General features: G+C 48.3%; 1 protein-coding gene across 13 annotated transcripts in view; it reads right to left on the bottom strand.

The window, feature by feature from the left end:
- Positions 1 to 1327: 1327 nt before the first annotated feature.
- ZHX3 (zinc fingers and homeoboxes 3) overlaps positions 1328 to 24919 on the bottom strand; it is a 147581-nt gene continuing 123989 nt past the window's right edge. For 10 of the 13 annotated variants that reach the window (XR_009535840.1, XR_009535843.1, XR_009535847.1 and 7 more), the window contains 2 exons: positions 8565 to 12450; positions 1328 to 7315 (listed from right to left, as the gene is read on the bottom strand). Coding sequence is in view for 2 of the 13 variants with exons in the window: in XM_060125189.1 (XP_059981172.1) it covers positions 7305 to 7315; positions 9451 to 12298 (2859 nt within the window). In the remaining 11 variants the exon portion in view is untranslated. Of the gene's footprint in view, positions 7316 to 8564; positions 12451 to 13123; positions 13141 to 24919 lie in introns of those variants that run through there. The other 3 variants (XR_009535845.1, XM_060125189.1, XM_060125190.1) reach the window with 3 other exon arrangements.

The following is a 24919-nucleotide window of genomic DNA, read 5'->3' as shown; positions in this document are numbered from 1 at the left end:
TCCTAGTGGAAAGCAGGACAGCAAATTGGAGCAAATGCACAGATCAGTGTCACCTCGAATTCCTCCAGACCTGACAATGGTTGAATGACCCAGGAGGCCCAGCGGGGGGGGTGGGGAGAGACCCTCACTTGGGATGGGACCTCCTGGCCCACGGTGGGGAGTGGCCTGCCTCACCACACGCACACACAGCACCACCTACAAGGACAGGGGCTTTCTGCAGCCTGACCAGAGGGCTCAGGTCAGGAAGCCCCGCTCCACGGCTGCCCTGCAGGGAGGAGAGAGGAGCGGTTTCTGGCCTCGTCACAGCCCTTGACAAGGGCCTGTGGTCCTGAGCGCTGAGGGCAGGGCCTCCCCACACACACACCTGAACGTCATCACCCACGGCTGCGCCTAGGGCTAGATACTCACTGGCCTTCCAGCTTGAGCTCATCTCTCACCACCTCAGTTCTGTTGGGCGAGAAAACAACGCTAAGTAGTACCAGGTCACCCCACCAAACAAGCTCACGGAACAGAACGCAGTCGTCCTCCTGGCCATTTCAGTTGAACTGATCAAGTCCTGTCTCAGCCTGAGAGTCCTCAGTGGGTCTTCCAGAGTCAGTCTGGGGTTCTGTTCCCTGCTGGAGGCCACTGCAGCTGGCCCAAGGACACCCACAGTGACCCCTGGCTGCCACTGCTGCCCACTCTGTCGTCCATGGTTAGGTCCTCTGTGAGCTGCTGCCTGTGTCTGCAGCCACCACGGGGTCAGCTGACTGGCTTCAGGGTTCCACACTCAGTTGGTCTAGCTCCCGAAGACTTGCTTGTTAGGTTCAGCAAAAAGCTGCTTCCCCAAGACTTAAGCTGGCCTCCAGAGGGCCAGGTCAGGAACAGGGCCTGGTGTGTCCCCGCCCAGGGGCTTCGTCAGGGGCCCCTTTCCCCGTTGGCACAGGCCCTGAGCGTCACCCCAACAAGATTCAATTGCTTTGAACATTAGAAGTTGGCCTTTAATCCTACTCCTTCAAGACCCCAGGGTCCTTAGACATAGCCACCCTCTCCTTAGCCAATGACAAGCTTATCAGTACCCTCCTCCCAGATGGCTGATTGCTCCAGGTCTGACTCAGTTTCCCTTTGTCTAGCATAAATTCTGCCACACTGCACTTCATTCCCCCAGGAGGCACTCCAGTGACCCCGCGCGTGCGAGACGGGCGAGCTGGAACTTCCCTGGAGCGCCTGAGGGAAACTGCCCCACTCACCCCTCCACGTTGTGGGTCTTGCCCCCAGGGTAAATCAGGAGATAGAAGCGTTCTCAGCTTTCTTTGATTCCCCCACAAAATAGTCAGCAGATGAGAAATGCGTTTACGTTTTTATTTAGGAGCAATCGAAAGATTTTCAGTACCATTTCGGCCCATTTCAAATTGTACAAGCAGTTTGTCCCTGTTCCCCTCCCTTATCCAAATCCACAGATACAAAATCTAGGAAATGTGCAATTTGCATCTTAGAAATAGCAGCATCCCCACAGGGGACCTTGTGAGGCCTGGAGACTCAGCCCGGAGAGGGCAGCGCACTCCTCCCGCCCCGGCACAGCCCCGGTCCAAAGGCAAGTTCCATCTTTCTGTTAAAAACATGTCCCTAGGGCGAAGAGCCCCCTCCACCCAGGCCCGGTGACAGCCAAAGTGTGCCTGTGCCTCTCTCTCGGTTTGGTCTCTCACATGCAGCCACTGCAGGAGGAGAGGCCCTCTGGACAAACAGAAGCCGGGCAGTGGCCTCTTAGCACCAAGACGATGGCTTCTTCGGCGTCTCCGGGAGACGGGAAGCGCACCACAAGCCAGCTGCCCCTGCCTTCTCCAGCCTCCCTTCCACAGATACCCTCGCCCTCAGGGAACAAAGGGTCTGAGCTGAACACCAGACCGGAAGTGGGTGGCAGAAAACCAGGAACCTGCAGGCCTCTGGCAACCTCTTCCCGACTTGCACAAAGGCGGCGCCGCTCAGTACCCTTTCAGTCAACCACGTCAGGGGGGCGGGGTTGGGGGAGGACGAGGTCTCTTTTCAACAACAACGATGGCACAGTCTGGCCCTCCCGACGCACTGAACAAGGCGGGGTGCTGGGGGGCAGGGTGGGAACCCGCTGCCCGGGGGCAAGCACCCCTCCCCGCGCGCATCACCCAGTGGCCTGCCGACCAGGCTGCATCCGCTGAGGGTGGCGCTGGCTCTCCGGGCCACGTCTGCAGCAAACCGCGGGACAGGGCAGCGGGCCGGGCCGGAGCCAGGGATGAATGACAGTCTCTCTCTGAACACAAATTACAGGATTAGCAGGCACCCCTCTCCCGGTGCCTGCTCTGCGGCTGACTCCTGAGAAAGACCACGGGCCTGCAGCCTTCTGCGCTCCACGACTCCAGACGGCCTCCACCCGAGACATTCCACCTCCGACTCCAGTCACATCGGGGGCCTTCAAACCACTCATCAAGGGAAGGAACAGATGTCATAAAGCATTAGCCGAGAAAAGCTACTCATCAACACACACGCGGCAGAGCCTGGCTCCTGAATTCAGGAAAGGGCGCTCACGGCAGGTAAGCACGCAGACTCCTCTCAGGTCGCCGCTTGCCACCTGCCCCGAGTGGACAGCAGGAGAGACTCCCGCAGCCGGAGGGGAGACAGCCCGCTCCACCCCGTGGGGCTCTGGCCCGAGCAGCCTGAGGGCTGTGAAAGCCTGGGGCCTAAGACAGCAAAGCAGGAACTACGCGTTCTCTGCGAATCCTCACGGTCCCACAAACCACAAGACAGGATTTTAACAACGCGAGGCAACAGGTGCTGGCCCCGCCCCTGTCCACAGGGTCAGCGGCGCCTGCTCACCCCACACTCTGGGTCCCCACCCCTGCTCAGGTAGGATGGTTGGTTCCCGCGGGGTCCAGGCTGTCGGTCTCCAGTCTGGCTGCAGGGCTGGGGCTCCAAGCAAAGGAGAGGCCAGACTGACAGGCAAGTCACGGTTCTTCAGGGTTGAAGAGCCAAAGAGCGTGCCTCCCGTCCCCCGGCGGGGTTCCGTCTGCTCCTCCTCCCACTCGGGCTCTGGGCCAACCAGGGGGAGCTGACGTCAGCCCTCGCCCCCCTCCCCAGCGCGACAGCACTGGGAACACACACAGATTGCAGCAGAAACGAATTCCAACCGAGGTCTGTGGGTTCCATCTAGACCTAGTGCTGGGCCGCCCAGCGGCTCTGTGATCCCACCTCCACCCTCCACTCACTCGGCCCAAGTCAGCATCCAACCCTTCGTTGAGAGGTTGCCTGCAGCCGCCCCAGCCCCAGCGTTGCTCGGCTCGGCTACTGTGAATGGACCACAGGAGACAAAACAGACTGAAGCCTTGCTCCGGGAGGGGCCCGTTCAGGAGAGGGCGTGGGCTCCACACTCCCCACTTTTTCGGGTGTTGGAGCTTCTGTGAGGGCAGGTGCTCCCCCAGTCACACGGAGATGGCCCCCCAGTCCCGGGCAGGAAGGCTGGGAGGGCCTGTGCTCCCAAGAAAGGGAGCGAAGGAAGCCGGTTCAGGAGAGCTGGAGAGGGGCCTCCAGTGGGAGTGGGGAGGATGGAGCCCCGTTACTCTCCTGACCTGGGCAGGCTGCCGGCTTCTGCCTGGAACGGCTGGCCACGCCGACCTTTACGTGTCTAGAGGACTTTTCTTCTCCAGCACATAACTGAGCCTTGCCAATCAATGGGATACAGGACAATCTAGACATAATACAAAAGGTAAGTCAAACCAATAACCTGCCCCAGGTAAAGTCTGAGCAAGGAAAAAGGGGGAAGAAACTTTAGGAAAAGCCCAAACTCCAGGTTTGGTTTGTTTAAGATTTTCTTCTTGGCTGGTTCTCCTCCCCTGCAAAGTGCCTTTATCCACTTGGGCTGCGATGTTTGAATAGACAGAGCCGCTCCAACCCGAGGATTCTGGTCCGAGAAGAGGACAGGAAAACAAGAGGCAACCGGGCCCAAGGCAGGGCGGCACAGGCAGGGAGCTGTGGGTGAGGAGGTGCCCCAAAAGGGCGACACTGAGCCTCTGTGGAAGGCAGCCTGGCACATGGGGGAGAGGGGGTGTCACAGGCCCTGCCATGGGACCACGGACTGAGCAGGACAAAACCCATGGCACCCACATCTTGGCCTGGAGAACATGCTGAGACTTCCCGGTGGAACGGCCTCCCAGGGCCATGAGCGCACTCGGGACCTGCAGGTACCACCGACCCTCGCCCACCTCCCACCTTTGCTTCCCGACAGCAGGTGGGCACTTGGCTGCGAAAGGAGCTCCAAGTCGTACAGGGCCACCCACCCCAGGTGCCACGAGTCCTCCAGCCAGGCTTTCCACTTCAGGAGCCCACGACTCAGGAAAACGAGAGCCCACCTTCCAAATCACAAAGCTCGTCAACAGTCAAGAATTAATACACGTAATCGAAGTACGCAGAGCATCTGTGCCATAAACCCAGGTTTCCTTTGTCAGAATGGTGATCTGGGCTCACCTACTAAAACTGCATCTACAACCCCATGTAAAAAATACAATAAACCAAACATGTACAAGACACAGGCAACAAGAAACACTGACATAGTTCACCATCTCTGATGAGTCCAAGTGCATACAGAGAAGAGGGGAAAGATTAGTCACCTTACGAAACAAGCTTTTTCTTTGGGAGAGACTAACCCCACCCTACTTCCCTCAACTCTAGAGCCCACAGACTGCCCTCTCCTGAAGGCAGCAGCACAGTCTAACCCTGGGTGGGGCGCGAACCGTGGTGACCTCCCTGGCCACGGGGCCGGCTGCGGCCGTCCTGCATCCCCACCGCACTCTGGCGCGCGCCGGCTCCGGGCTGCTGCGGCCGTGTCTCTGCAGCCGGTTGGCTGTGTTCCTGGTTTTGCCCCCAGGGCCCTGGGTACCTGCTGCGACGTCCCTTTAGGCACCTGCTCGATGAACCAACCATTTCTGTCTCCATCACCTCATTCCTTAGTCACTCGGGTCCCAGAGTAAAGGAAGGAGGAGGGTCTGTCCAGCCTGGGCAGTCTCGCCGTTCGGGGGGTCGCCCTGGCTAGCGGGCAGGCTGACTCCTGTGAGCAAAACCTGCCCGCAGGCAGCACCGTGACGCTTCCACTTCTTAAGGACGAGCTGGTGCTGAGCTCGGGGCCCTACGTCCTGCGTGAACTTGTCCACCATGTAATTTATGTTTTCTGTTTCGCTGTTTGGGTTGTAAATGACATGAATACAAATAAAATAACCAAGAAACTCCGCTGTAAAGACACGGCCCTCGGCTGGGGCACGCAGGGCTCTGGGAGTGACGCCGGCAGGGTGGCGTCACAGACACTCGGATGTGGCTTCGCGCGGGACCGCCCCGGCCTCCCCCGCAACCCCCCGACACGGGCTGCTCTCCCCAACACCCACGTGCTGCGTCAGGCAGACGCGTCACAAGTAAAGCATCAAACGAGTATCTGTGCTGTATATGGATACATACAAATTAATCTGCATGTACATAACCACTACAGGAAAAGTTCTAGGTGTCTGTTCTCTGAAGGAAGGCAATCACTCGCCATTCTGGGCAATTCCACAAAGAGGCCTTGGGGCTAAATATGGAAAGGATACAAAAACAGGCTGCCAAACTTGCCAAGTCCTCACAAGTCACCTGTTTGAAACCAAGAAGAGGTGGTCCCTAACAGGACAGGGCAAGCAAGAGGAGACTCTTTAGAAGAACAATGGTTCAAGGGCTTTTGGTTTCCGAAAAAAAGCCTCTCCTGGAGGCAGGAGGTGCGACCCCCGTCTCTGTGCTCAGAGCCAAACCTGGGAGATGCCCTGCCCGGCCCAGTTCCCGGGGGGACGGGGGAGAAGGACCGTGCCGAACACCGCCCCCCCCAGTATTCTTGCCCAAAGCCCCTGCCCTGTCTCTGGGGTCTCCGAGGCCTTGGTGCTCTGGGAAGCGGGTGGTTTCTGGGAGGTGATGCACCTTTGCCAGCCCCCTCTTCACCTGCTGCTCTCGGGGCAGCCGGTCTCGGGGAGATCGGGATTTACCGTTCAGCACAGCTTTGTAGGCAACTTTCTCAATGTTTCAAAGGCACCTTTTCCTGTGACTTTTCTCAATTAAAAAAATGGATATGAGGGTTAGGCTTAAGTAGACAGAGATCTTGGTTCCAAGTCTGGGGATATAAATATAGAACTTTAAAAACATCCTCACAAGGACCTGTCCAGCGATGTCCAGCACACCAACCAGGCCCCAGGCACGGGGGCCAGGAGGACTCTGGGTCTTCTGCTGGGAACCCCACATGCAGGTCTTTGTGCTGAGGGCCACCCTGGCTCCGATAATTCCGAGAAGTCCCCGAATCCCGCCAGCTCTCAGTCTAACCAGGCGAGCGTGGGCCTGCCTTCCCAAACCAGAGGCGGCTCTGGGGTGAGGGTCGATAGAGGGCAGAGAGAGCCCCAGCAGCTGTGCGCCTTCACTCCCATCCCCCATCCCTGTTTCGCTTGTCAATTTTCCTCTAAATGTGTCTAGACTGAAAAAAAAAAAAGGCGGCACATAGGGCAGTACATTAGGCTTAACAACAAATGTTTCTTTAGTTGATCTGATCACTGAAGAGTTATGGTCCATGATTCAAACTCCCATGAAAAAGCAGAATTACTGTAACAACTTTCGAGAGTGGTAAGCATCAAACACTGATCACATAACCGGTCAGTTTTCTGAACTGCGGGTAACAGCATGTTCTGCACTATCATCCCGTAAGGCAAGGCAAACCTGCTATGCAATGTTGCTGGTCACCGCTTAAGGAGCAGAGGTCTCTTCAAAGGTACCACCTTCCCGAAGGAGAGCAAAGGGGGCCCCAGCGGTTGCAGGTGTGGTTCTGAGCGTGTGATAACCCCGGCCTGACCATGGAAGGTGCGGGAACACGCAGCCCAGCGATCTCCAGAGAACAGACACAGGGCATTTCCAGAGATGATATAAAAGACCACGTACTGCTTTGCTAACCAAAGTTTCTATGTAATGAAAGTGTTTATAATCTGATGTTTTATTAAATGTGTATAGGCAGATTTATATGTTAAAAACTTGATTCTGTGTCTATGAATATGAAATCTGAACTATTTATCCACTGGAAGGCAAAAGAAAGGTCCTACATTGTGGGCGGAAGAACTGCCAGACGCTCCTCCCTGCTCGCTGGGGTGGCGGGCCGGGTGCGGACGGCGGCAGGCTTGGCCGCGTGGAGACCTGTGTGAGCATGGCGGGCCGGGTACGGCGGCGGCCCGGGGCAGCAGAGGGGGGTCAGGCCCTTCCATGTGGAGGGCGGCCGCCCCGGCCAGGCCTTCACAGCCGTCGGTTCCGGTTCAGTCAGTTTCTGAGGAGAAAACACAGGCCCGTCACCTCTATGTGCATCGCCAGGATGGCCCGTCCTCCCACGTCTGGGGACTTAATCCCACCAGCCCCTCCCTGCCTTCCAGCCCGAGGGAAGGTGGGGAAGGGCATTTGGGCTGAGGACGGGGTGCTGGCTAAACCCGGCGGGGCACTGGGACCACCCAGGGGCCACCCGAACCGGGGCATGGAGCCGGGGCGGGAGCCTGACTTCTCTGGGCCGGGAACCCTCGCTGTGCGCCACCCTCCCCCCATCCCCGGATCTCCAGGGAACGCTGCTGTCGCACAGCAGCAGTTGGTCTACTTCCAAATATGTGTCCCACAGATGCCCTCCCTTCATTTGTCGGGGGTCGTTCGGAGAGGCCCTCACCATCGATGCTTACAGGTGGGGCCCCGGCATTGAGGCTGGCTCGGGAAGCCACGAGAAAACAGCTACAGACAGACAGGCAGACAGGCCCTCCCTGTCCCCTCGGGTACCTCCCTCAGCCAAAACAGGGTGACGCCACAATGGCACAGCCGCCCTGGCCACTCCTGCTCTGTCCCACCTAGGACACCAGCTCCTTGCTTAGTGTTGGAGCTACCAGCTGAGGGGAGCCGGTGGATTTAAACCCATTCCTCCCAACTCCAGGTTAGCATTTTTAATTGTGGTCAAATATACGTCACATAAAACCTACCATTTTAACCATTTTTAATAAGTATACAATTATGTGGCATTAAGTACATTCACAATGTTGTGTAACCACCACCCTATTTCCAGCTACAAGAATGTAATTAAAAAAAAAAAAGGGGGGGGCTACCATGGTGGCGCAGTGGTTGAGAGTCCGCCTGCCGATGCAGGGGACACGGGTTCGTGCCCCGGTCCAGGAACATCCGAACATCCCACATGCCGCAGAGCGGCTGGGCCCGTGAGCCATGGCCACTGAGCCTGCGCGTCCGGAGTCTGTGCTCCGCAACGGGAGAGGCCACAACAGTGAGAGGCCCGTGTACCACAAAAATAAAAATAAATAAATTAAAAAAAAAAGAATTTAATTCAGTAGAATTTCAATTAAAAAAAACAAAAAACCTAAAGAAATTAGTTTTCCTAGTGCCCAGCAATCTGCCATGCTGCTGGCAGAGCCAAAGCCAGGGGTCGGCAGGCCCGGTGCTGGAGAAGGTGCCTGAGGCAACCCGCCCTGTGAGCCCACACCTGTTCCCTGGTGCCCGTGATGCTCCCTGCGGGGACCTCACTGACTCACAGGGGCTTGGAGGAAACAAGGTCGAGTCCAGAAACGCCGGCCCTGGAACCACCTTCTAAAGGTCCCAAATCAGGGAATCTGGGAATCCAGATACTTCCTTGGTTTCCACAGCTTCCTGTGAAGAGCTCAGCTACCTCGCTCCTGGCCAACCTGTGACAAGGCCACCCAAGAGGAGGGTGGGAGGGAAGGGAGAGGCCAGGAACTCAGAGATCAAGACCCAAGAAAATCAACACCCAATAACGTGATTTGTCTGAGGCTTCAAACTGTCTTCAGTAAAATAATCTTCTAAAGCTTTCTTTCAAGTACTACTGTCCTGATCCAGAGAAAATGAGGAACAAAATTCAAGCATTCGATTCCATGTTATGTCTAAGAGGGAAGAAGATTTTCCACTACCTCTATATCAGGAAGAATAACTGCAATGCAAATTACAGGATTTTTCATCATTTAGAAAAAAAAGCACTTTGTGTATCTAAGGTCAATTAAAGGCTCCCTCTGCTTTTGTTCACCAACTGGGGTTGAATTTCCTCGTAAGTCCTATTCTCTCTCTTACCCAGCGGTCGTGGTTCTATCTGGCTCAGATGACATTCTGACCTATTCTCCTTTGGCTAAGAAATGACTAGAAAAGGGTGGGCCCTTGGAGGTTCACTACACTCCTTCCCCTGTGCAGGTTTAACAAACACGAAACAAAAAAACCAAGTGTCAAGCCTTTATCATATGATGATGCTCCAATGGATTCTGCTGCCAGGTGCCCCCCGAAGCAGCCAGACAACACGGTCCTGCTGCCAGACAGCCTTAGAAACAGCAGATGCCCCGGCACTGGATTCGGTGCCTGCCACAGGTGCCCCCCAGACCCACAGAGGACGGCACAGCCCCACAGGCTCCTTACCCAGCTGAGGTCCAGCCTGGGGACTCGGCGTGTCAACGGGCTCTGAGCTGGCCTCAGGGGCACCGGGTTCCCATGACTCACTGTTTTCGGACACCTCTGAATAGGTGTCGCCCATCCCTTTGTGAACTGCTGCAGGGTCGCTGGGGCCCTGGCCCTCACCACCCGTGTCGGCCACGGCCCGGGTCTCCTCACCCATCCTCTCGGCAAACCACTGCTTGACCTGCTGGGCGCTCATCTGGGTTTTGTCGCAGAGGCTCTGCAGGTCCTGCTCGTACAGCATCTTGTGGGTCACGTAATAGTCTTGCAGCAGCTCCCGGTTGCCGGGGCTGATGACCAGCAGTCCGGGGGGGAAGTTGCCCCGTCTGTAGTCTTCGTACCACTTGAGCTGGCCGTTCTTCAGGGCGTACCTGCTGTCCCCAAACCAGCGCACCACCTCGGGCCGCGGCAGGCCCGTCTGGGCCATGATGGAGTCATAGTCCTGGTTGCTGGGCCACTGCGTCTGCAGGAAGAGCTGCCGCAGCAGGTGCCGCTGCTGGGCCGTCTTCCTGTAGCTCACCTTGCCTGGCAGCTGCTCCGCTGGCTTGCTGGGCACGTCGTCCTCGGGCTCACAGGCGCCCAGCCCCGGGAGCTCGCCCTTGCCGTTGGCCTCCGTGACTCGCAGGTTCTTGAGGTTGATTTTGATGGGGCTGACTTTGCGTTCTGCCAGCACGTGGCTGCCGGGCGTTTCTGGGGAGCCATCTTCCCCTGGGACCCTCGGGTCCCTGGCAGAGCCCTCCTCCCCCTCATCCTCGGCGGCCTCCTCCTCCCCCTGAGAGGCGCCCTCCTCAGCCTTCTTGGCCTCCTCGGCACTCACTTTTTTCCGTCTCTCTGAAAACCAGCCATCAATCTCCCTGCGGGTCATTTTGGTCTCGGTCCTCAGGCGGTCCAGTTCCTCGTCGAGAGGAAGGGGGTTTTGGGCAAAACTGTTCTCCAGGGCCCTGAGCTGCTCGGGGGCCCGCTCCTTGTATTTGGTTGGTGTGAAGTCGGGGGTCTGGTGCCAGGACTGTCGCTTGGCAGAAGGGGGGGTAGCTGGGGTGGCCGCTGTCAGGAGGCAGGTCACCTCCGGGGCCTTGGACGCCAGGGAGAAGGGCACCTCGGGCACAGAGTCGACGAGGAGGGCGCCATGCTCCCCGGCCAGCCCGGCCCTGGAGCCCTTCAGGTTTCGGCAGTGGTACCTGCGGTCACTGAACCACTTCCGCACCTCACGGGTGCTGAGGCCGGTCACTTTGGTCAGATGCTCAACTTCGCTCTGTCCTGGGAACTGGTTCCGACAGAAGCTCCCTTTCAGAGCTGACAGCTGTTCATGAGATTTCTTGTTTTTGTAGATGCTGGCATCCAGGAAGGCTTGGGAGGTGATGCTGGGACACGCCGTGAGGAGGGACTGGGCGGCATTCACCACCTTCACGGCGGACGTTGTATTTGAACACACGGTGTTAATGGGCGCGACAGCGGGCAGCTTGGGGACAGATGTGACTGCCAGGGGGAGAGATGAGCTGGGTGCCTGCAACCCATTGGCCATCAGTGGCTGAGTGACCAGAAGTCCCCCGGCTGTGCCCTCTGGCTGGCCCACCACGTGGCCAGGCAGAGTGGGCTGGATGAGATGTTGGACGTTGCCGCCACTGGCAACCAGCGGGGTGTTGAGGACAGTGATTGTGGGCTGGGGGACGGACTGGATGACCGTGTTGAACATCTTCTTCCGGGCGTCCTCAATCTCCTCCGGGGACCAGCTGATACCTTGCTTCAGCCTCTGGGCAGTGAACCAGATCTTGAGCTGCTCTTCCGGGTACTTGGTGACCACGGTCAAATAGCAGAGCTCGGCTTTGGTTGGGTAGGGGAACTTGTGGAAGGAGTTCTTCAGAAAGCTGTTGGAGTCCATGGCCGCGTTGTACGTGGGGATGCTGCTCAGCGGGATCATCACTTTGGGGAGGGACTTGGCCGTGGGCAGGGGCTGGTGGGCGTGGTGCTGGGCGTGCGGGGGCGGCTGCTGCAGGGAGAGGAACTGGGCGATGCCCGCGGGCAGCACCGGCACCGTCCCCAGCAGGGGCCCGTTGGCCGAGTGAGGGGGTTTTGCGGAGTTGGTAGAGGCCTGGCTGACCGGGGCTGCCCCGTTGACAAAGGCGTGGTCCCCCTCTTTCACCTCCGTGTCCCCGGCTGAAGGGGTCGGTAAGGCCTCCCCAGCAGGCTGACTGGGGACGTTCTCCTTGAGCGTGTGAATTTTTTTGGCTTCGGCTTTGCCTTTCATTATCTTCATGATTGGAGTTTTGGTGATGATGATTTCCGCCTGTCCATCTGTCCCTTCCATGTTTGGCTCCCCCGATGGATCGGGAGGGCTGGTGCTCTCGGGGACACTCTGCTCCACGACGACATGATTGTCTGGCTTGGCCACATTCCACACAAAGCTGGCTTCCCCCGAGTGACACTTGGCATTGTGCAGAGAAAGCCCCTCGGGAGTTTTTGCCAGAAAACTGCATTCAGTGCATACAAAGTTCGGGTCTTTGCTAAAGTCTGTGTGCTCTGAGCTCAGGTGTCCCACAAACCGGGTTATGTCCTGGGATCTGAAGTCACAGCATTTACAGGCATATGTGTAGCCGTCCAAGGTGCTCCGGTGCCCGTTGGCCAGTGCGGCACTGTCTGGACCGCTGGTGCCCTGGGTGGCCTCGCCGCTGGCGGAGGGAGCTTCTGGGGGCGGCTCCTGCGGGGGCCCCGCGGGCACGGGCTCCTCGGGCAGGGCCTCGGCGCCGGTGTCCTGCAGCACCACGGTCTTCACGGGGATCATGCACGGGGTGGTGGACTTCCTCTTGCTGGCCATGGTGACAGCCGCGCTGGGGGGTCAGTGGGCGACAGTTCGTCCTGTCGGGGGCCTCACAGCGCAGGTTCCAGCTGCTCCATGAGGCCCAAAGAAACAGCTTCCAAGGGCGGCTTTTTCAGTTGTTTGCAGAAAGCAAGTTTTCCCTATTAAACCTGAGGAGGAAAAGAGAAACGGTGAGCATCCCTCTCTCGGGCTGCGTGTGTATTTCCCAGACTCCCAGGCACACTCCACTGCTTGCCTTCGATCACCCGGGCCTTTTCCCAAGGAACCAACATCCAACCTCGGATGTGACTTTTGAGTCAGAAGCCCCACAAACACTCACAAAAATAGTGCCCTGAGGAATGACGCGGGGATGTCCCAACACCACTGGACAGACTTCAGCCATGTGTTTCTGTGTTGTGTTTCCCTCTGTTTCCTCGCATAAAATAACTCAGATTCAAAAATGACAACAACAAAAAAAACCCTCTTCTGGACCTCCAAATGAATTCTGACCATGTCATAGCGAGAACAAAAGATCCTAGTGTAATTCTTGTTTAAATGTTTGGGCCCACAAGGGTTTTCTTTTCATAGCCTTCCCACGTGTGAGAGCAGGATGCCCGCTCCAGGCCCAGAGGCCAAGCCCACTGCAGGGCGTGCACCAGGGAGGGGCACTGATGCCACAGGAGCGGGGCTCTGCGGGCTGTCCCTACCTGCTACCCTGTCACCCCAGCCCCCTGTTGCTCAGGTGAAGCCCGAGGTCAGAAGGTCAGGGGATCCGCAGACGCGGTTTGTGGCCCATGAACTGTACATCTGTCTCTGGGGCAGCAACCCCACAAGAAGCCTCACCTTAGGTGTGCACGCTACCCGTGACCTTGTAGTGGGCTTACTTTTTATTTTTTTCAGTGCCTTTATTAGTCCTTAAAAAAAAAAAAAAAAAAAACCTTAAATCTTTGTTCCATTTCAAATTTATTTCAAAAGCTGGGATGATTGATTTATTTACATGTTAAATACTACTACTACTAATTCTTTCATGAGATGCCAGGAGAAAAGTATTTCTGTGATCTCTACTATTAACATACCACCACAATCATCATTACCTTTTTTTTAGCAAATTGCAATGCTGATAATGACTAAAATAATAGTAATTCTAATACCAGAATCATGTTATCATCAGTGTTTGGATTTGATATAAAAATGTAAGAAAATTAAATACCTCTATTCAAATTCTTAGTAAATAAACACAGCAAACTATCTTTTCTGATTTTAAGACTAGTCCTGGTGATCATGATGATAAAAAATACTTACTCTTAAAAAAATAGTTGGTGTGAGATAAGGATAAACAGATATCCAGTGTACCCCCACCTGTCACCATTTCCCCCACTGATGTGAAATGTCAGGCATGTTTTTTTTTTTTTTTCTTTTTTTTTTTTTGGTACGCGGGCCTCTCACTGCTGTGTCCTCGCCCGTTGCGGAGCACAGGCTCCGGACGCGCAGGCTCAGCGGCCATGGCTCACGGGCCCAGCCGCTCCGCGGCATGTAGGATCTTCCCGGACCGGGGCACGAACCCGCGTCCCCTGCATCGGCAGGCGGACTCTCAACCACTGCGCCACCAGGGAAGCCCAGGCATGTTTTTTTAACTTAATTTTTAATAGTAAAAAAAATATATCAACAGAAAATGAAATTTAAGAAAGCCACCTATAATCTTCCATCTAGTCCAGATATTTTATACACATTTTTAATCATTAATGGGCACACACTTGTGTTTTGGTTTTTTCCACTAAACATTTCATCATCAACAGTGTCGTTAAGTCAGCTTCGTAATTACAATATGCAACAGCTGCCTAGTCATGTACCACGACGGACTTAACCTCCTCTGCTGTGAACTGGCTTTCCGCGCGCCACTCTCATAGGTGACAGTGAAATGACCTCTGGGCATAGAGGATGTATTTCTTCTATCATATTATTTCCTGAGGCTGAGGGCACAGAAACGGGTAATTTACCAGCTCAACAAGTATCAACATTTCTAAGCTCTTCTATCTATATATTACCGGCAAACATTTTAAATCAGGTGCTTTACCACCTGATTAGATTCCAAATCAGGAAAACTAAGAGTAATACAGTTTCGTTTCCAGTAAGCCAATCAGATTTTCCGATAAGACACTGAAGACATCAAACAGAATATCTGAATGTGCAAGTGCCGTAAGAAAAAACAGATAAGTCAGACTTCATCAAAATTAAAAAACTTCTGCGCTTTAAAGGCCATCATCAAGAAAGTGAAAAAGACAAGCCACAGAACAGGAGACAATATGTGAAAATCACATATCTGGTAAGGCGCTCATAACTGAATAATAAAAAGACAAAAACCCAATTTAAAAATAGGTAAAGGACTTAAATAGACATTTCTCCAAAGAAGACATACAAATGACCAATAAGCATATTAAAATAAGTGCTCAACATCATTAGTCATTAGGGAAATACAAATTAAACCACAATGGGATACCAATTCACACCCACCAGGATGGCTATAATCACAGTGACAGATAATACTACACGTGAGGAAGTGGGGGAATCTAGAGCCCTCTTACGTTGCTGGTGGGAAGGTGAAACGGTGCAGCCACTGCTGCACTTCAGAAACCAGTTTGGCAGTTCCTCAGAAAGTTATATATACACTTACCATAAGACCCAGTAATTCCACTCCTAGGTATATACCAAATAGAAGTGAAAATATGTCCACACAAATATTCAGAGCATCCTCATGATAATAGCCAAATAGTAGAAGCAACCTCAACGGCCATCAATGGGTGAATGAATAAACACAATACGGTATGTCCCTATGACGGACTACTGTTCAGCCATAGAAAGGCATGAAGTACTGACACATGCTACAGCACGGACAGAAACATCATGAAGGCAGACACAAAATGCTACATATCACGTGACTGCATTTGTATGAAACACCCAGAATAGGTACATCCACAGCGACAGAAAATAGATTAGTGTTTGCCAAGGGCTGAGGGGAGGGGAGAATGGGGACTGACCACTAATGGGGATGAGGTTTCTTTTGGGGGTGATGCAAATGTTCTAAAATTAGGTAGTGGTGATGGTTGCATAAAACTGTGAATATACTAAAAACCACTGAAAGGACTTCAAAAACCCAAGAAAGGTGGAGGACAGAAAGTTACAGCACTCAGTTCTGTAGAAGAAGGTCATCATTCTCACTTCTAAGGTTACAGGTGATGCCACTGATTTATGACTTCCTGATTTGCCTTCCTCTTCCTGACTTCTGCCCTGGGGAAAGGTGAAAGGCAGTGGCTGTGAACGTCAGGTTTGAGGCGAGAGAGGGAACAGAACCGCAGACCTGGCAGCTAAGGAAGCAAGCATGCTCACCAGGAGGCCAGGGAGCAGCGGAGCTGAGGAGCAGGGAAGTGCAGGCCCAAGGTACACAGCACCTGACACTCAGGCCTAACTGACATTTGCTATGGGGACTGGGCTCCACCGAGGAAGAGTTACATTATGTCCCTCGTATTTTATTTACTAAGGCTGAGAGGGGGACAACATGAAGATGCATTTGATTTGGGGAAATGGTCCCAATGTCATTCACAACTGAGTCTCAGGGTAGCCCCAAATTGTCTTTCAAATCAATGATGGAGGGGAGCACCACTGCCTACCACTCTCTGAGGGAGTCAGTCATCCATGATGAAGATGATTGAATAACAGCAGTGGGGGAGGGGGGAGGAGGGGCAGCCACTGCCACAGGTCACTGAGTGTTTAATACCAATACCATAGGGAGTGCTTTTAGCCACACCCTCTCATTTTACTCTCACAGCAAACCCCAGAGGAGGAACTACTGTCACTCCCGTTGTACAGACAAGAAAAACAAGGCTCAGAGAAGTGTAGTAACCACCTGAAGGGCGCACAGCTAGGAGGCAGCAGAGGCTGGTAAGCTGGTTACGGCGGAGCCTGCCCTCAACCGCTCCACGCACTGAGCTCTCCGAGCAACCACAACACTGCTGGAAGAAGGCCTGCATGACTTTCCTGAGCTGTATTTACCCCCGGTGTTTATTAGGAAAGATTTCAAACATTCAGCAAAGTTGAAAGAATTGTTCAGTGAATACCCACGTACTCACCACCTGGCTACTGCCACGGGGCTACTTCCAGCAACATGACCCATATAGGTAAGCTGGGGTTGGTCTATTTGTCATACATTTTTTAAAGGGTATCCAATAAAAGCGGTGCTTAAAGGGGAAAGCTCTAATTATCTAGAAACCACTCCTCCAGAAGGCACTCATGGACCACGCCTGACAAGCAAGGCAGCAATTACTGTGAGGAAACAGTTTGCCGAGTCGAGCCCCGTGTGAGGTGAGCTGTATAAATGTGAGGTTCTGTGCTGCCAGAGACTCGCAGCAAAGGACCAGACGACAATTGCAGGTTCTTCATTCTTTGTACAATTCTTTCTACACCCTTTCTTGAAAGCTTCTGTCTTATAAATGGATTGCTTTTTTAATGAGGAAATAAGACTGAAAGTACATAGCTTTCCCCCCAGAATCTGTCTTTGGAACCTGGGAATTGCTCAATTCCCTAAATTAACAAAGCTGCAGCTAATTGTCACTGTACTTCAACACTGCAAAGTATCACACATATGGGGGCTGGAAATGAGTTTGTAGATCACACTCTTAAAGTGTTTAGCTTTAAATTATAGATAAGTCAGAAACTTTCTGTTGTTGTTTTAATTCTCAGGAAGGAACTGAAAGGACAGTAAGAGTTCAACAAAAGATTTCAAATGTTTAGAAGGCGACTGTCAATAGACGCTTTCCAAATGTTATGGTGGCCGGGCCTCGGCCCTCCTGGACATGCAACCCACAATTTATTGATAGAAACAGGAATAATGGGAGAAGCTGACAGAGTTATAGAAACATAATCAGAGATTTCAATACACTACTCGTGGTTTTGAAAGCTCAAGTAGACAACAAGAAAGGATGTGAAGAATGAGACTTCTGTAACGAGGATGATTTGACAGATTTGGGTAGTCTTGAATATTCCACAGTAATCAACTTCATATTCTTTTAAGAACATTCATGAGACATATTTAAAAGTGGGTCACGTGTGGGGCTTCCCTGGTGGTGCAGTGGTTGGGGGTCCGCCTGCCGATGCGGGGGACGCGGGTTCGTGCCCCGGTCCGGGAGGATCCCGCATGCCGCGGAGCGGCTGGGCCCGTCCGTGGGCTGTGGCCGCTGGGCCTGCGCGTCCGGAGCCTGTGCTCCGCGACGGGAGAGGCTGCAGCAGTGAGAGGCCCGCGTACCACAGAAAGAAAAAAAAAAAAAGTGGATCATGTGGTATAACGGGTCACAAGGAAACCTCAACTCATTCCAAAATAAAAATTTGCAGGTAGCATTCCCTTTTCTTTGTAATTGTTAGCAATACAGATTTACATTGAAATGTATCTTTTTTCCTTTCTATTTCAAATGATGCTCTATGTAGAGTTTCTCTCAGAAATAATGAAGAAAAGTGAAAATCCTTCCTATTCTCCCCAGAGATAGCGACTGTTAACAATCTAGGGCCCATTATTTCAGATATGTTTTCTAGACATAAGTTACTACAACCAATTTTTTAAAAAACCAAAAAAGGAGTTGTATTTTCACATTCCGTTCTGATCCTCTTTTTTTCTTCCCACAACAATGTAGTTCCAACATCTCTCCCGGTCAGAACCTACAGTTTATCTCACTCATTTTTTTTTTTTTTTTTTAACATCTTTATTGGAGTATAATTGCTTTACAATGGTATGTTAGTTTCAGCTTCACAACAAAATTATCTCACTCTTTTAAACAATGTTCCAATTTATGCGTGCATCATAATTTACTTAACCAACCTAGCTCTTAACAGACATTTGCATTTCGCCAATTTTTGAAACTCTTACAAAAATGTTTCACTGGTTATCGCTGCGAATACTTTTGCACATTTGAAAATATCTGAAATTCTTAATTTCTGATAAGTACAATTGCTGTGGCATTTAAAATGCTGTCGGTAAACTACAGAACTGCCCTCTAAATAGGTGGTACTGACTTTCACCCCCATCACCAGAGAATGAGGTGATCTAAGTGTCACTGCATGTCATCACTACTTCTAGTCTTTGCTAATACGTACATGAAAAACTGGTCACTACTGTTTCAACTTGCATTTCTTTACAGGCATGGCTGAGAAGCTTTTCACGTGTTACTGACATTTTGTGATAAATTATTTTTTGTCCATTTTTCTATGGATTTTAAGAGTTCTCTATATATTAAGGAAATTGGCTCTTCATCATCTATCAGAGGAAGCTGTGGTTTATACCAACATCGCAAGGATGTTTTAAAACTAGGAAATCTCTAAAAATCATTAACATCATTAATAAATTAAAGGAGAGAAACCAAAACAGCACTTAATAGGATTACACTCACGTTTTTTCTTGTGGTAAAAAACACGTAACTTAAAATTTACCATCTTAACTACTTTTAAGTGTACAGTAGTGTTAACTACACCCACACTGTTGTATGTCGGATTTCCAGACCTCTTTTTATCTTGCAGAACTGCAACACTATACTCACTGAACAAAAATGGGTCCCCTTTCCCCTTCCCCAGCCCCTGAAAACCACCATTCCACTTTCTGCCTCTACAAGTTTGACAACTTTAGACGCCTCGTGTAAGTGGATCCATGCAGAACTTGTGTTTCTGTGACTGGCTTATTTCACTATGTCCTCAAGGTTCACCCATGTGGTATCATGTGACAGGATTCCCTTCCTTTGAAGGGCTGAATAATATTCCATTGTGTGTGTATACATATACATACGTATATATACATTGTGCGTGTATATATATATATATATATGTGTATACATATATGTGTGTGTGTGTGTGTGTGTGTGTGTGTGTGTATTCTCCACATTTTCTTTATCCATTCATCTGGTGATGGACATTTAAGTTGCTTCCATATCTTGGCTATTGTAAATAATGCTATGAACATGGGTGTACAAATATCCTGCTTTCAATTCTTCTGGATATAAACCCTAAAGTAGGTTTGCTGGACACATGGATTTACTAAGGAACCTTCATAATGTTTTCCATAGCATCTACACCATTTTACATTCCTAGCAGTGACAAGGGTTCCAACTTTTCCACACCCTCACCAACACTTATTATTTTTGTGTGTGGGGTTTTTTTTTGGGGGGGGCATGGGGTAGATAGTGGCCATCCTAACAGGCATGAGGTGATATCCGATTTGGTTTGATCTGCATTTCGCTAATGATTAGTGATGTTGAGCATCTCTTCATATGCTTGTTGGCCTTTTGTATAGTTTCTTTGGAGAAATGTCTATCCAAGTCCTTTGCCCATTTTTCATCAGGTTGTTTTCTGTTTTTGTGTTGTAAGAGTTCTTTATGTATTCCAGATATTAACCCATTATCAGATATATGGTTTGCAAATATTTCTCCCATTCTATAGGTTGCCTTTTCTTTCTGTTCACTGTTTCTTTTGATGCACAGAAGTTTTTAAGGTTAATATAGTCCCATTTGTCTATTTTTGCTTTTGTTGCATGTGCTTTTTGTGTCACAGCCAAGAAATCACTGCCAAACCAATATCATGAAGCTTTCCCCCTATGTTTCCTTCCAGGAGTTTTACAGTTTCAGGTCTTTATTTTTGACTTAATTTTTATATATGATGTAAAGTAACGGTCCAACTTTATTCTTTTTCATGTGGATGTCCAGTTTTCCCACATCACCATTTGTTGAACATTTGTTGAAGAGACTATCCTTTCTCCACTGTGTAGCCCTGGCATCCTTGCTGAAGATCATTTGGTCATATGTGAGAGAGTTTTATTTCTGGGCTCTGTATTCTGTTCCATTGGTCTGTGCCTGTCTTTATGCCAGTACCATACTGTTTCTATCACTGTAGCTTTGTAATATATTTTGAAATCAGGATGTGTGAGGCCTCTAGCTTTGTTTTTCTTTCACAAGATTGTTTTGGCTATTCAGGGTCCTTTGAGATTCCATATGAATTTTAGAATTTTTTTTCCATTTCTGCAAGCAAATGTCAATGGGACACCGATAGGGATAGCACTGAACCTGTAGATTACTTTGGGTAGTATGGACATTTTAACAATATTAAGTTTTTCAATCCATGAACATGAGATGTCTATTTACTTGCATCCTCTTTAATTTCTTTTGGAATTGTTCTGTAGTTTTTAATGTACAAGTCTTTTGACTCCTTGATTAAGCTTAAGTATTTTATTCTTTCTGACACTATTGTAAATGAGATTATTTTCCTAATTTCCTTTTTGGATTTTTCCCTGTTAGTATATAGAAGCTGATTTTGTTGTGTGTTGATTTTGTCTCCTGTAACTTTGTTGAATTCCTTTGTTCTAACAGTTATTTTGGTGGAATCTTTAGGGTTTCCTATCTATATGATCATGTCACCTGTGTACAGAGACAATTTTACTTTTTCCTTTCCAAGTCAGATGACTCTGCTAAGACTTCCAGTAGTTTAAAAGAGGTGGTAAGAGTGGGCATCCTTGCCTTGTTCCTAATCCTAGATGAAAAGCTTTCAGTTCTTCACCATTAAGAATAATGTTAGCTGTGGGCTTTTCATATATGGCCTTTATTATGCTGAGGTAATTACCTTCTATTCCTAGTTTGTTGAAGGTTTTTATCATAAAGGATGTTAAATTTTATCAAGTGCTTTTTCTTCATCAATTGAGATGATCACATGGTTCTTGTCCTTAGTTCTGTTAATGTTGTATATTACATTGATTGATTTTCACAAATCCTTGCATTCCGGGAATAAACCCACTTGGTCATAGTATATAATCCTTTTAATATGCTGTTGAATTCAATTTGCTAGTATTTTGTTGAGCATTTTTATATCAACATTCATCAGGAATATTGGTCTGCAGTCTCCTTTTCTTGTAGTATCTTTGGTTTTGGTATCAGGTAATGCTGACCTCATGAGTTTGGAAGTGTTCCCTCCTCTTCAATTTCTGGAAGAGTTTGAGAAGGTTTGGTGTTAAAATTCATTCATTCATTCATTTATTTTTTTAATAAATTTATTTCATTTGTTTATTTATTTATTTATTTATTTTTGGCTGTGTTGGGTCTTTGTTGCCATGCATGGGCTTTCTCTAGTTGCGGCAAGTGGGGACTCTTCTTTGTTGCGATGTGTGGGCTTCTCATTGCAGTGTCTTCTCTTGTTGTGGAGCATGGGCTCTGAGCATGCAGGCTTCAGTAGTTGTGGCGTGTGGGATTCAGTAGTTGTGGCTTGCAGGCTCTAGAGCGCAGGCTCAGCAGTTGTGGTGCATGGGCTTAGTTGCTCCGCAGCATGTGGGATCTTCCCGGACCAGGGCTTGAACCCGTGTCCCCTGCATTGGCAGGCAGATTCTTAACCACTGCGCCACCAGGGAAGTCCCATTCATTCATTTATTATTGAGGTACAGGTGAATTCAAATTTTTTAAATGTTTGGTAGAAATCTCCAGTGAAGCCACTTGGCTTTTCTTTGTTAAAAGGTTTTTGATTACTGATTTAATCTCCTTATTAGTTATAAGTCTGGCCAGATTTTTTATTTCTTCATGATTCAGTCTTGGTAGGTTGTATGTATTGCAGAATTTATCCATTTCTTCTAGGTTATCCAATTTGTTGGCACATAATAGTCTCTTATGATCTTTTTTATTTTTGTGGCATCAGTTGTACTGTCTCCTCTTTCATTTCTGATTTTTGTTATTGGGTCTTCTCTCTTTTTTTCTTAGTCTGGCTAAGCATTTGTGAATTTTGTCTGTCCTTAAAAAAAAAAACTCAACTCTGTTTTGAATATTTCTACTGTTTTTTATTCTCTATTTTCCCTCTAATCTTTATTATTTCCTTCCTTCTGCCAGCTTTGGGTTTAGTTTGTTCTTCTTTTTCTAGTTCCCTGAGGTATAAAGTTAGTTGATTTGAGATCTTTCTTCTTTTTTTAATGAAAGTATTTACCGCTATAAATGTCCCTCTTTGTATTGCTTTTGCTGCATACCTAAGTTTTGGAATGTTGTGTTTTTGTTTTCACTTGTTTCAAGGTATTCTCTAACTTCCCTTGTGATTTCGTCCTTGACCCACTGGTTGTTCAAGAATGTGTTGTTTAATTTCCTCATATTTGTGAATTTTTCAGTTTTCCTTCTGCTATTGGTTCCTAGTTTCATTTCACTATGGTTGAAAAAGATACTTGATACAATTTCAATCTTCTTAAATATCTTAAGACTTGTTTTGTGTCCTAACATGTGATCTATCCTAGAAAATGTTCTCTGTGCACTTGAGAGGGTGCATATTCTGCTGTTGCTGGGTGAAGTGTTCTATATATGTCCATTAGGTGCAATTGTTCTTTAGTGTTATTCAAGTCTAAATGACCATTCTTGAAAAGATTTAGCAAATGAAGGAAATAAAGGAAAAAAGAAGGAAATGTCCGTAGATGAAGGATTTCTCCCAGAAACCACAGCAACCATTATACCTAATAGTGAAACATTCAAGTCAGGAACAAGATAAGGATTCCCGCTGTTACCATTTGGCACAGTAATAGGATGCTAGATGGTAAAAACTGTTGAGACAAAGCAGTGTTACTTGCATATGAGGGGACTGTCTAGTAAGAAAACCCCCTGAAAATTTATTATGACTAATAAGAAAACTGACAGGATGATGAGATATATCTGCAACACACACATATCATTAAGTTTCCCATATGCCAAAAGTAATCAATTAGAGAAGGAAATGGAGGTGGGGAGAGAGTGAGCCCATTCACATTAACAAGCAAATGTGGAAAAGACCTCAGAATAAACCTTATATCACCTCACACCTGTCAAAATGGCTATCATCCAAAAGTCTACAGATAACAAATGCTGGTGAGAATGTGGAGAAAAGGGATACTTGTACACTGTTGGTGAGAATGTAAATTGGTGCAGTCACTATGGAAAACAGTATGGAGGTTCCTCAAAAAACTAAAAATAGAACTACCATATGATCCAGCAATCTCACTCCTGGGCATATATCTGGAAAAGATGAAAACTCAAATTTGAAAAGATACATCACCCCAATGTTCACAGCAGCACTATTAATAATAGCCAAGATATGGAAGCTACCTAAGTGTCCATGAACAGATGAATGAATAAAGAAGATGTAGTGCGTGTATGTGTGTGTGTATGTGCATATATATACATATATGTGTGTGTGTGTGTGTGTGTGTATACACACATACATATGTGGTAGAATATTAGCCATAAAAAAGAATGAAATTCTGCCACTTGCAACAACATGGATAGAACTAGACAACATTATGCTTAGTGAAATAAGTCAGACAGAGAATGACAAACATTCTATGTTGTCACTTATATGTAGAATCTCAAGGGTAAAACAATCAACTGTATATAACAAAACAGAAACAGACTTACAGATATAGAGAACAAACTAGTGGTTACCAGTAGGGAGAGGGAAGGGGGTAGGTAAGATAGAGGTATGGGATTAACAGACACAAACTACTCTGTATAAAATAAACAACAAGGATATATTGTACAGCACAGGGAAATACAGCCATTATTTTGCAATAACTTTAAAAGGAGTATAATCTATAAAAATACTGAATCACTACGTTGTATACCTGAAACTAATATAGTATTATAAACCAACTATACTCAATTTAAAAAAAATTTTAAATAAACCTGATAAGATATGTGTAAAATCTATATGACAGTAACTATAAAACTTTAATAAGAACAAAAAAGACTTAAATATATAGAGAGCCATAGCATATTCCTAGAGATAAAGATTTGGATTTATATAGATGTCAATTCTCTCTAGATTAATCTCTAACTTCAGAAGAATTATAATCACAATCAAAATTCCATCAGGTAAAGCTAGTATTGTAAAATGTTAACGGTAAAATCTAGGTGGTGAGTATATGCATGTTCACTATAAAATTCTTTCAGTTTTTCTGTATGTTTGAAACTTTTTATTTAAAATATGTTGGGAGAAATGCATCATGATTTTTGATGGAATTTGACAAGCTGAATCTGAAATTCATCTGGAAGGAAAAAAGTACAAAATAGCTTTAAAAGTTTTGAGACAGAACTATTTAGAGGAACTTACTTTACATCAAAACATATTTTAAGGCTAGAATGATTAAAATAATGTACGATCAGCATAAGAATTGATAACTGGATGAATGGATCATTTACATACACTTTGAATACACGGGATTTTCAGGCTATGAAAGCAGTGCTATTTTTAAATCAGTTGGGAAAGAGAGGCAAATAAGTATTAGGACAACTGAGTTCAACACATTATAAAGAACAATATTTTTCAAGCGAATTTAACAGAGAAATATAACAAGCAAAATTACAAACACAGTAGGAAAAAAAAAGAGAAGTTTATAGTTGTGCTGAACATTTTAAAGTTCTTCCTATGCAAGACTCAAAACCTAGAAACCACAAAAGAAAAGGTTGATTGATTTGACTACATAAATATTAAAAACTTGTGAATAGTAAAGGAAGCCATTAATAAGGGTTAAACACAAGTGACATACTGGGATAAATTTTATAAAGCACATTATAAATAATTAATATTTACAATGTGTAAGACAAAAATATAGAAAAAGCTGCAAAG

The sequence above is a fragment of the Lagenorhynchus albirostris genome, chromosome 15 (genome assembly GCF_949774975.1).
Source record: "Lagenorhynchus albirostris chromosome 15, mLagAlb1.1, whole genome shotgun sequence".
Taxonomy (NCBI): domain Eukaryota; kingdom Metazoa; phylum Chordata; class Mammalia; order Artiodactyla; family Delphinidae; genus Lagenorhynchus; species Lagenorhynchus albirostris.
The sequence above is the reverse complement of the archived record's forward strand: the minus strand, read 5'-3'. Positions and strand labels throughout refer to the sequence as shown.